The sequence below is a fragment of the Ipomoea nil genome, unplaced genomic scaffold, assembly GCF_001879475.1.
Source record: "Ipomoea nil cultivar Tokyo-kokei standard unplaced genomic scaffold, Asagao_1.1 scaffold1770, whole genome shotgun sequence".
In the NCBI taxonomy this organism is placed as follows: Eukaryota; Viridiplantae; Streptophyta; class Magnoliopsida; order Solanales; family Convolvulaceae; genus Ipomoea; species Ipomoea nil.
The window spans coordinates 2,487,282-2,500,145 of NW_017618198.1; the positions used below are offsets into that span (position 1 = coordinate 2,487,282).

Below are 12,864 nucleotides of genomic sequence, written 5' to 3' on the forward strand. Positions count from 1 at the left end.
TCTTGTACGAATTACACCCAGAATTACTTCAGGACCTGCAAATCAAATTTTATATTCGCAGTTTTAGGAGTAATTTTGGGAGTAATTCGTAAAAAAAAAAAAGAGATTTCGTAGTTCACATGTCTATGAGTAAAGAGATGCCAATATTAAAATTACTGAATTGTCTATTTATTTAACACCAAATGGACAGAATAACAAATGAGGGACTAAATTGAGCAAAAACACAAAAGTTTGGGACTAAATTGAGCGAAACACAAAAGTCTGGGACGATATTAGGTCACCAAAGTCGTTTAGGACGAAATTGAGAAAAACCACTATAGTCGAGGACGATTTTGGGTATTAACTCTTTTTCTAAAAAACATACCCATACCCATTTTTCCTAGACTAAGAGCACATTTTCCATTGACCTTATTTTCTCCCCTCCCGCTAAATACTAGAAACTCAGAATCATTTTTCGGGTTTCTAAACACACCAACACACCTTTAGTGTGATCTTGGAATATGAATAGGAATACCATTTAGTGTGATGGCATCAACGTTCCAATTATCATTCCTAACGAGTGGTCAATAGCCCCCCTTATTATTTTTTTTAGAATAGGAATTGCTCCAAGGATCTTTCACTACCGGCTGACCCTACCCTCTTCTTAGATTGAACCAATCTATTCTCCTATAAGCTATTAATAATAAGCTCCCATTTTGAAAGGTTTTATCTCAAGAAAGCTTGTTGATGTTCCTTGAAAGCATCCCACTAAGTAGCGAAATGAAAATTTCAATTCAGAATGACTTTATTACAATGAGCAACTCGGGGTAGGGAATGAACTCTCTTTCGAGAGTGAAATTATACAACTCATGCTGTAGAACTGCTTCTCTTATTGCATGATGAAAATATATAGTCTTCCCAATGAGGTACATCCAGTATAAAACGACAATTGGTAACTCAATTCTAGGTCACAAAAAAATGTCCCTACATCCTACAAAATCCAAAAGCATGTGGGGTTTCCATCCTCAGACCCCGTTATTTGACATCATCAATTCAGCCATTTTCTTGGTGAGGGGGCTCTATAAAAGCTACAAAATCAAGCCAACAAATGAAATCATCAACTTGCCGTTGCTGATAATTTGCTTTTTAGCTTGATCATGCAAAGGCCAAAAACAGAAATGAGCAGAAACAGTAAATATCAATCTACAGCAACATAGATTCGGGATTCTCAATGTAGCCTTTAAATGCTTTAAGCCATTCTGCACCAATTGCACCTAAAATAAATCAAATAAAAAGAAATAATTTCATTAATTCTAGCCCCAAGTACGTAAAACAGATGGAGAAACGAAGTTAGCTATAAAAGAATCCAATTTGAACAACTTACCATCAATAACCCGGTGATCACAACTCAATGTCGCAGACATCAAAGAGGCAAACTTATACTGGTCAGCACCAGAACCAGGTACAACCCTTCTCTCAGCTGCTTAAACAAGAGGGATGATAAGCAGCAGAAAATCACAAATTTTTAGGTGTAAGGTGAAGTGAGATAGTATCTTACCAGATCCGATTGCCAGAATGGCCGCCTGAGGAGGATTAACAATTGCACAAAATTGTTTAACACCAAATGGCCCTCCTAAATTTGACACTGTGAATGTGCCTCCCTGCAATCACAACAATCAAGTGGTAAAACAAGCTTAAATTTACTGGTTGCCTATTCAGACATACTCTGTTCAGTACAGTAATGATAGTTCCACCTCATAATCAGATGGCTTTAAGCTATTTTCTTTTGCTTTTTGTGCTAAATACTTCACTTCTTCTGCAATAGTGGACAAACCCTTCTTATCAGCATCCTGCAAAACCCATGACATTTTTATTTTAGTTATCATTGAAATAATAATTTGGAAAGCATGCAAATGTTAGCAGAGCATAAAAGCTGGTTCAATCACAAACCCTGACAACAGGTACATAGAGGCCGTTGTCCGTCTGCACAGCAACGTTGATGTTTACATTGTGATACCTGTATAAGTCCAAGGACCAGATTCAAATGTGACCTACATTAACTACATAATCATCTGAGTTTACAAATTTCATGTCAACTCACTGGCGGATGTAATCATTGGTCCATGAACTGTTGCATTGAGGAACTTTTCGTAGAGCCAAAGCAGCAGCCTGAAATAGAAGTTATTCATCACAGATTTTACTCTGAGAATGAAAAGTAATCAATAATATTATTATTAACTTCTTTTATGCTGAGGTTGTATGATACCTTGATTACGAGATCATTAACAGATATCTTTTTCCCACCAGAAGCTTCTTGTAATGAATTAAGCTTTGATCGCAATCTGAAAATAAAACAGGAACCACCAAATCAAGATACACAAAAAAAACAAGTTGCTTGGTAAATGTTGAGAGGGGTATAATTAGCACTCACTCCATTAGTTTGTCAACGCATGTATCTACAGTCAAATAATAATGGGGGATTGTTTGCTTCGATAGCAACAAGCGAGAAGCTGTCACCTGATGAAATTGATAGAAGGATTGTGAAAAGGAATGTAATATTGCAGGAAACAATGAAATAAGAAATAAAGTTGACACTTCAAGGTAAATCTTTCTTTGAAGCTAAAGCTTAGAGGTGTTTATGATTATACTATGCAGTAAATATTACCTTTCTTATCTGTGAATGAGGAATATCAGTGTAATCCAAACCTGCCTCAGCCTTGGGCACTGCTGATGGAACTTCCTTCCCTCGAGAAGCTACACAATAGCAAGAGTAAACAAAATGATTACTCATTAGTTTTATGTTCAGCAGAAGAACTTGCAACCAAACAACAACTATAATAATAAATTGACACATTCCGCATCAAGTGAAAGATAATGCAAAAACATGTTACAGCATAAAAATATATATGAAACACTCGTAGAGATAATAATAAAAACTCAAAAAACCTACCGAGGTAATCTTCAATATCAGCCTTGACAATGAGTCCCTCAGCACCTGTTCCTTTGATATTTGAAAGAGGTACCTATACCAATGCTTACACAAAATTAATGCAATAATACTAGAATATCTGTAGAACTGCAATATCAGAAAAATATCTGAAAAATAGATGGTAATAAAAATCGTACATTGTGATCTTCAGCTAGTTTTCTAGCAAGAGGACTAGCAAAGGTGCGGTCTGCTGGAGGTGAACTTTGTTTAGAAACTTTTGGTTCTGATGGGATGGGTTCCTTGGCAACTTCTTTGGGTGGAGGTGGAGGTGGAGGTGGAGTGCCCTTTGGGGTAGGTGCAGCATCTGATGCTGAATGCTGGTAATCTTTAAACTTTGCAACATCATTTTCTTCTTCAACAGTTATGGCAATCAACTGCATGTATTCACACAATCAGCATACTTCAGAAAAGTGCAACCTTAAAATATTTCAATTGTTACAGCTAGACATGGTTTCATGCACCACATGATACACATAAAACACATACATCTTCCCAAAAATGAGATGGTGCTAATGTTTTTTTAAATGAAATTAAATTAGAAAAAAAAAACATAAAGGAAGACAACAATTTCTCAATTTGCAATGCTGAAACACGAAATGCATAGCATCAATACCTCACCAACTTTAATCCCACTAGCTCCATCCCCACGCAAAATCTTAGCTAGATATCCATCTTCCATACATTCCATCTCAACAGTTGCTTTATCCTATATATCAGTAGGACAAATAGCTATAAATCAGTTTTACATGTCCAAATCTGGAGGTTCATCATTCACTAGAGCCATAAAAGCACATAAGATGGATCCTACTGTTTCAACTTCACAGAGTACTTCACCAGGAGATATTTTGTCTCCCTCTTTCTTCAACCACCGAGCAATATTGCCCTGTAATGCAAAATCCAACTAGTCATAAGGCAACACATAAATGGAGATTTATTACTATTGGGCTTCAAGGAAAATGCATGCCTCTGTCATTGTTGGTGAAAGAGAAGGCATCCCTATCTCTTGGTGTGGAGGAAGGTCTGAAATAACAAAGAGAGTTGCAGAATTAGATGAAAGTCTCAATAAAACGAAAAATATACATAATGCAATAGCTTAGATATGATGATTAAAAGTAATTCAAACAAAGATATACTCACAATTGGGAGTAAATATTTAAGTGCTTAAATAACCTACTTTTACCAACCATTTACTTCAGTTTCTTGACTGTGTAATCCCTAATTGATTTAAAGGTTGCACTAATATTGTTTATATTATGATGCAAGGTTAAACATATCAATCTGGAGGTTGGATGAGCTTTAACAAGTAAAACCCACAAAAACATCAGTAATTCTCATCGTATTGAGGAGGAGGACATTCATGTTCTTAATTTTCACGTTTTCTTTCAAAGATTTTCAATTAAGAGACATAGACTTCGTAGTTTGTCTCTTTCACTAATGTTTTGAGCATAACTTGAAGCCCAGAATTCCAAATGAAGCAATTCAAAAGGCTTCAGAAGAGCTAAAATATAGGCTACAACTTCAATGGTGACTGAAAACCTTAACTCTATCAGTCATTGACTGTGGACAGATTTGAAGATAGTCTTGTGGACAGATTGAAATAGATTCTTGAATGAATCATGTAAGATAAGAATATGCCTAGGTGAATGTATAATTGCTAGCAAACCAAGGTAGCCTAGCATCATGGATGCCCAATCTTAATGGATTCTTTAGATTGTGATTGGCATAGGAATGTATCAACTATCAAATCAATTCTTTAGGGCACGCTCCCTTATATGTGGAAGCAACTAGAAAACACAATAAAGTATCTGATTGACACAAGTAGTTATTGAGAAACCAAAGAATTACCTATTGACTCCATGAATTCATTATGTGGACATGCACTCTTCTAGTTGTTTATATTATTGTTATTTGTCATTTATTTTTTCTTCAACTCTTTCAATTTCATTTGATTAAAAGCCGTAGCATTCTAAATTTTAGTAGTTAGCATTATAGACTCAGTCCTCACGGGAATGATATCTTACTCTTTATTACATATTGGCTCCATGTACTTGTTCATTTGTGCTTAATGATTTTCTGTTAAGCATAACATATTAACATATTTACTGATGAACCACTAAAGTTGTAGCCAAATGATATTTGATAGCATGCTTCCAATATGCACACAAGTCCTAAGAGTGTAGTTTAGAATCAAACACTTTTAACTAGAAGGTGAAGTAGTGATTCAAATTCTAAAATAATAATACAGTAGCCTCACCTGCATTCGCTGAAAACCCTCTCCTCAAATGCATCTGCAGACTGATGTACAAAGCAAACAAAATTCATAAATTTCAAGCATTAGATGAACAAGTATACTGTGGCAAAAAAATAACAAACCATGAAGACGCTCTGCTCTGTAACATGCCAGCCATTTGCACAGCTTCCTTAGGTCTCCCTGCCAATGACACCTACACCAAGTCACCAACTTATGAAGTTAGGTGAGTGCTTTCTAATTTTCTTTTCAATAGAAATAAAAGGAAAAGAATTTATGAGCATAAAACTGAATTGAAGAACACTAATCCCAAAAAATAAGGAACAAAGAAAGATCTTTTGTGAAATTACCATGGTGGGACTCATTGCTCTATAACTGTTATAGAAGCCCAGGGTGCTTGACTTAGTCCGTTGGGATGATTTAACAACACTCTGACTCTCACTGGATGCAAGATGAGGTTGCCTCACCCTCAAAATATCTGCAAAGCAACAGAATTTTCAGGAGATATAATTACAAATATAAATATATATATCAACAGATATTGCGGAATGGTCATGGCATATAATTTAAATAGGTCCATTTGGAACTACTGCATTCATCTACAATCCTTAATAAGTCCACAGATACCACAGAATGGTCACACCGACAAGCAAGGTACTTAATAAACATAAGACAGGAAATACTGAGTACCATATTCAGAAAGAATATATTACAAAGTTTCAGCGAACTTACCATCTCCTTTACTGGCAAAGACCCTTGTGTCACTGCCAAACCTGCGGACCAATACTGCATAATCATGCTTCACCAAATTGGAAGTGTTCTTAATCTGTAAGAACAGTCATCCTAGTTAGATATTCACGTTTTGATCACGAATAACAGTATCAATAAACAAACATCAGAAACACAGGGACACCACCACACAAGATGCCAAGCTTTCCATTCCAACAGAAGATTCAATCACGCTTTTCATTTTACTGTTGATTTCCTTAATTTAGAAACTCCGGAACACCAATCACATAAAAAATAAAATAACACAGAATGCGGCCTGAGATTCGTCTAAATCAAAATCAATAAGCCAAAAAATCCTTTCATTTAAATCTGAACTAAATTCCTCTCCGTTATTCCGTTTCCACATGGATCGAGATCAAAACAACATCTTAAAACGCATCTATCACGAGAAAATTGACTAAAACAGAAATTGAGAAATCGAAGGTTTTTCCACTCGTTAAAGTAATACCTTTCTGGAGTGACGGAGGACCTGAGAAGCGCAAATCATAGTGAATGTTCAAGAGCTCCTCCTCCAATATAAGAAAAAAAAATCGCCGGGAAATTGAAGCGGAAAGGTGGCCGGATGGCTTTTGTACTGAGGAAATGGGCAGAGCAAATGTTAAAGCAGCCACCAATGAAGAATATTGAGTAAATTACATTACACCCCCTTAAGTCGTACACTTCTTATACTTAGCTCCCCTCACCTTGTTTTCCTTTCATTCACCCCCCCTTCTTCGTAGCATCCATAATAGTGGGAATATTTTTTATGATTTTTGAACAATTTTTTATAAGTGTGATTAGAAAATAGAATATGAGAGGGAAGAAAAAATTAAAATAAATAGAAGGGTTGTTGTCTTCCGCACGCCCTTTGCCTGCTATCTTCTTGTTTTTCTCTCTCATATTATGGACCCACAAATATGCATTTCTTGCCGGGAGAACAAAAGTGGAAAAACCAACCTTCCACATTTGTTTAAACCCCAACATCAGTTATTTCTTCTGCAAAAAATCATTTAATATCCACAGTTGTGGATGCTCTCAGTTCTTACTCTTAATTACCTCCGCCCCTCCTTATTTGAAAGAAATTTTCAAAATACTCTCAATTTCTATAGATAGTGAAAGTATACTAGGGTATTTCTTTTGTGTTTATACTATGTAAATGTAAAGAATAGAAGTCAAGACTCAAGAATATGTATTTTACTGATTTATTAATAAAGTAGACTTTGTAAATATGTAATAAGCTTATAAGTAATGAGATTTAGATGATTTAAAAGGTAGGATAGAGCAGTTGTTTATATTGTATCAAAGTTGACAATATTATAATGATACTTTGTAAGTGGGTTGACGTGACATTCTCTAATTAGTTGTTAGAATTAGGGATGGCAATGGGTCGAGTGTGGGTCGGGGAGGGCTACATCCATCACCCGACCCACCTTATATTTTCTCCACCCACCCCCACCTCCAACCCGCATCGGATGGACTTTTTCAGAACCCACCCCACCCCCACCGGGTGCGGGTGCGCACTACGGGTACCCACCACTTATCATCTTATTATGTTTTTCAAAAAATAATATTTAAATTATTTACACATAATAAAAAAAATAAAATCCATTAGTGATACTAAAACATAAATAATGGAAATATTTAAATATAATAACTAAATTGTTAATTTTTAAAAATAAACTTAGTAGTTTTGATATAAAAAATAGTAAAAAGATACACGAAGTTATATAAACTTTTATAAATAACTACATACTACTACTAGTATTTATTTTACTATTTTATATATATATATATACACACACACACATGGTGGGTCGGGTGGGATTCTAGGCGGGTCTTGTATATAGAACCCGAATCCAACCTGACCCACCGCGGATTTGCTTTTTTAAGGCCCACCCCCGACCCACCACCCACCATCACCCAAAAAAATCCGATCCATGCGGGATGGATTCGGGTGGATATCCACGGGTCGGATTGAAATTGCCATCCCTAGTTAGAATCTATTAATTTTACTGCATGATACTACTTTAAAATAGTTATTATGCCCATTTATTAATGCTAGATGTGTAGATTAACTATTTGACTATTGTAAGCTAAATTGAATTGACTAGCATATTTTATGACCAATTGAGTTTGGGTCTAATATTTAAGCATGATAGTTTAGATTTATTGTTCAAGCTAGATGTGTAGATTAACTATTTGACTATTGTAAGCTAAATTGAATTGACTAGCATATTTTATGACCAATTGAGTTTGGGTCTAATATTTAAGCATGATAGTTTAGATTTATTGTTCAAGTTATTGGGATGCTTACATATAGTTAGGCAATAACAATTTCGTTTAACATAGACCATGTGATTTAATAATTAACCGATCTCAATGCATGCAATCATGCATCATGTTGAGATGTTTATTTTTATAAAGTACTTACTATCTTTTTTTTTTATTTATTAAAACAGTTATAAATTTATATTTATCAGTTATAGTTATTAATTAATTTTAAAAACAACATCGGCCATCCATGTGCAGCAGAGCGACATGTTAGGGCCTCCAATTTTTGGAGGTCCAATTTTATTTTTTTAAAATATTTATATATAATTCATTATTTTTATACTTGATAATTATATTTTTAAAATTTATAGATTAGTGAAAATATTTTTTTTTAAATAATTAACATTGAAATTTTAGTGAATAATTTTATATTTAAATGTTTACAAAAAATGTCACTTTTAAATTAAATTTTGAATTACATTTATTTCTTTGTTAATTTTTGATGTATTATATTTGGACAAATTTTTTAATATATATATATATATATATATATATATATTTTTTTTTTTTTTTTGTTTTTTTTTTGTTGTTGTTATAGGATACAATAACTTGAAGTCCAAGCACATATCGGAAGGAGCTGTGTTGAAGTCTTGAAGACTTGAACGAAATGGAGTATTGGAGTAGGGGGGTATGTGAAATTAAAACAAGCGGAGGGGGTTAACTGTCAAAGAAGTGATACTTAAGAGAGCTTGTGTTGTTTCCTGAAGAATATTAGGCGGATAGTAGGAATTGGAATGTTCAGCGCTGTGCAAGGCTAGTTTATAATAATAATAATAATAATAAGTCAACAAAATCGTGCGCATCAACCAGCCAGCCAGCACTTCAAGCCGTCTCTAAGCATATTTTTGTCTTTCATCTACAAAAAAAAAAAAAAAAAAAAAAAAAAAAAAAAAAAAATCATAAATTTCACTTTTAACCATCAACTAATTTCACTTTTAACCATCAACTATTATGATATTCCCATATTTAGTTAACCATTAACTCTTAGAACATCCTTATCAGTGGGAATATTTAGTGGGAAAAATATAAGAATGATTAGGAAAGAGAATGTGGGAGTGGAGGAAAAAAAAAAAACAAACAAAAACAAAAATTGATTTAAAAAAAAAAATAAAATGAAAAGGTAATGGGTCAGGCGCGCCCGAGTGGACCATTTCGTTTCCCTCACGCATCTCACTGCCTGATCTTTCTTTTTTTTTTTTAATAAATCTGACATTATTTTCTCATTTGCAGGAGAACTCTTTTTTCATTATCTCTTCCCCACATCAAGTATGCTCCTTGGCTTGAGAGATTTCATTTTATGAAAAAACTTGGAAAAAGACAATATAGTGGATGCTCTTATGCTATAGCGTATAGGCTGTTGACTTTTGCTCTGTGGGTTTCATTGGACAGGTGTATCTGGCAAAATGTTCTGTCTAATTTTGTCACAACACTTCATGACAAATAATTTTTGCTGTTTTTTGGGCATTCACAATGGCCAGAACTAGAACATCAGGTCTGTTCTTAGAACCAAATTATTCAGGAACCCATTCTCACAAATACTGTGTAACAGAATTTGTTCAAGAATCCATCCAGATGGAACATACAATCAACTGCAAGGGGATCAATCAAAATTTATGGGGCAATATGGAGAAGATGGGGCTATGATAAAAGTTGGACACAAACTGTTAAGAGATAAAATTCTTTGACAACCTCAACAATGATACTAAACAAATGGCATGATGAACAAGGAACTCATGCATTAAAGTTCAATCTCATAGATTATGTTGCAAGGTTTATCCATTTAGGGCCTAAAGTAGACCTCATGCACGAACAAAGAAAAAGGACAACAGACATAGTCTTTAAAAACATACAAACGAGCGGACCTCACCAAAAATGATTCCTCTGGTTCTGGCAAATTCAAGTCTTTGGGCTATCTACAAGAGCACAAGCCCAAGTTCTGATGGCCGCAAAACATGCTTTACTCGATAGTTGTAAAGGTAGTAGTGGAGTTTCCCGTCACCCGGGCCAAACTTCAGTTCCTTCAAGAAAGCTTCATTGTGCATAACATCCAAGGCGTTGAACACATCAAAATCCTTTTGCTTTGCCACAATAAGAGCATCACTGATCAACTGAACCAATGGTGTTTTTGTTGAGACATTGTAATAAGAATAAGCGGCCTTAAGAGTGGAGTGGTTCTGGCTACCGAGTATTGATGATGGAAGAGTATAAAAGCTACAGAAATCAGTGATTTCATGAGTCTCGGGGCTTTCAACAAGATAGCTATCAACAACATCCTCCTTTGGGAGAAGCCAGTGCTCAACATCATTCTCATCAAAGTCAGGTGCAACAACAAACTGCTTCAAGTAATTTCTAAGCAGTCGAGTAACAGCAGGAACATCATGGGGCTCCATTTTCCTAAACCCAGGAGTGGTTGTCTGATCAGGTAACTTATACAGCTTTATTGTTCGGCTCATTGTCATCCTTGCGCCCAGCCTAGAAAACCCAACATCAATAAGCTTTTTAGGATTCAATGACCTATGCCAATATTGACAAGTTGTTACAGGCGTAGGAAGGATAACTCCAGCTGTATAAGCTGCTTGCCAAATATTCTCCAAGTGAACTCTCCTTGTGACTTCTTTGATCATAACTGGAGCAAGTCTTTTAGATCTAAGCTTCTTATGAACACACAGAAAATTGACCTCTGCCATGTTTACAATGTTATCATTAACACGTATTCTTGCAGGTATCCCAGTGATAAAAGCCACCAACTTTTTTGAGCTCTTCACCCTGACTCCAATGTGCCAACTTCGGTAGAAACCTGGAGGGCGGAGTGCCCAGCTAAGGAACTCCTTTGAATAATTGAACCTGAACATGTTTTCATCATCCTCTACATAATTGTGGGTCAGAAGATTATAAACCTCAATGCACATTTCTTCAGAGTCCATGTCACAAGTAATCCACTCATATGGGGTGGGAAGATTATAAGGCTCTTGTTTAACCTCGGATATGGGCGTTGGAGGCTCAATTGGGCCCTCATGCAGGCTTGTATCACCAAGGTCCTTGAATTGCCCCACAGGTTGGGTTTCCCAGAACTTATGCCTTTTAGCGAGAGATAGAGATTCTTGGACCTTTCGGGCTAACGAGTCAATTGATACCTCATTTTCATTTTCTGGAGGTATATTTCCCTTGGGGGTAGGATCCTGGTCCAATGCTTCTCTATTATCGTCGGTCATTTAGTCAACTCCAATTACTCTGTTAGAAAATCCCATAAAAATAACATAAGTGGAAGGCAGATGCACAGATTAAGAGAGAGATAAAAGTAGAGAATATGGGAAAAAACATGGATATCTCCAGGTTGATGGAGATGCATATGGTCATATGGACTCATCTTACACTTACAGTGATAACTGTTAAGTGAGCAAGCGTTAAGATCATGCATGTTCTCACACTCCATTTCAAATCTTTTACTTAAACTGGTGATAGGCAATATTCAATTCGAGTGTATTCCAGCTATTAATTTGAAACATTAGCCCGGGCTTACATACACGAGCCTCATATCCGAGAGAATGGGCCATAACTACTCTCACTAAATACATTGGCAAAACCATAGGCAAACATTTGCCCATACAAAACACGTTGGAAAGAGATTCATTACAGCAGCTATACAAAAAGGACAAAGAAGATGAAACTCAATTTATCTCCACCTTTTTTCCAGCAAAATCAAACATTTCCGAAGCACAACACAACAAACAAAGCAAAAGTTCTGAACTCCCTTACATAGTATAGGTAATAATCATGAGAAATTAATAGGATTTAATCATTTAGGTCCTAGCACCTGGTCAAACAAACAACTAAACTAGTAATACGATTCATCCTCGCTTACCAAAACAGAAAAAAAAAAATTAAAACAAAGAATATCAATTTATCACTGCCAAATTCAAAGCAAAGCTTAATCACTGGTATGCACATAAACTCAATAAGGCAGGAATAGAACAATAACAGTAGAACAAACTGATGAGATCTGAAGCATAATCAACGGTAATAATCGAAGAAACACACGCACCTTGAGATCTAGAGTTGTCAAGACTCACCCCACGGTTTACTCAATATATTGTACAATCATCCGCGATGGAGAAAGCGACCCGGGAGATCAATTATTAGGGCTTTTCAATGTAAGAGATAGAAAACTCATTGGAAACACCGAAGCAATGGATGGAATAAAGAAAAGAAAAGCATTGAAACACGCCAACCAAATTCTCCATGTTTAACTTTTCCTTGTTGCCATGGATCTTTTCTTTTTTTGGACTGGGCTTAGGATAGAGTTTTTTAGCCTGCTGTTCATAAAGTTCCAAAGCCCATAGGCAAATTATATGGATATGATTCAGATCTAAATTTATAAAAATGAAATCAAATTATTATTATTATTATTATTATTATTATTATTATTATTATTATTATTATTATTATTATAGTAATTGGAGATGCTCAAATGCTTTATTGTCCACAAAATGGGAAATTGTTTGTGCTAAGTATCCATAAAGAATTAAAGTTATATTGAGTAATTAAAAAT

The 12,864-nt window shown here is 35.2% G+C and overlaps 2 protein-coding genes across 4 annotated transcripts; both read right to left on the reverse strand.

Moving 5' to 3' along the window:
• Positions 1-755: 755 nt before the first annotated feature.
• LOC109192453 (dihydrolipoyllysine-residue acetyltransferase component 2 of pyruvate dehydrogenase complex, mitochondrial-like) lies at positions 756-6,613 on the reverse strand. 2 transcript variants are annotated; one of them, XR_002056108.1, is made up of 20 exons: positions 6,454-6,613; positions 5,949-6,042; positions 5,567-5,694; positions 5,342-5,412; positions 5,223-5,263; positions 3,933-3,988; positions 3,777-3,851; positions 3,582-3,674; positions 3,106-3,342; positions 2,930-3,002; positions 2,645-2,733; positions 2,411-2,496; positions 2,246-2,321; positions 2,081-2,148; positions 1,930-1,996; positions 1,734-1,829; positions 1,538-1,640; positions 1,364-1,459; positions 1,114-1,253; positions 756-1,047 (listed from the first exon to the last, which is right to left on the reverse strand). XR_002056108.1 is itself a non-coding variant. In XM_019343103.1 (19 exons), exons 1-19 carry the CDS (start codon positions 6,490-6,492, stop codon positions 1,183-1,185), a joined length of 1,659 nt encoding a protein of 552 aa, XP_019198648.1. In that variant the 5' UTR covers positions 6,493-6,613; the 3' UTR covers positions 756-1,182. The 2 variants fall into 2 exon arrangements, 1 of the variants encoding a protein (XP_019198648.1); XM_019343103.1 differs by having other exon boundaries at positions 756-1,253.
• Positions 6,614-9,979: 3,366 nt separating this feature from the next.
• On the reverse strand, positions 9,980-12,518 carry LOC109192454 (glycylpeptide N-tetradecanoyltransferase 1-like). Of its 2 annotated transcripts, none has more exons than XM_019343105.1 (2): positions 12,358-12,518; positions 9,980-11,576 (listed from the first exon to the last, which is right to left on the reverse strand). In XM_019343105.1, exon 2 carries the CDS (start codon positions 11,525-11,527, stop codon positions 10,229-10,231), a length of 1,299 nt encoding a protein of 432 aa, XP_019198650.1. In that variant the 5' UTR covers positions 11,528-11,576; positions 12,358-12,518; the 3' UTR covers positions 9,980-10,228. The 2 variants fall into 2 exon arrangements, with proteins under 2 accessions (XP_019198650.1, XP_019198649.1); XM_019343104.1 differs by having other exon boundaries at positions 9,980-11,546; positions 12,358-12,516.
• Positions 12,519-12,864: the final 346 nt, after the last annotated feature.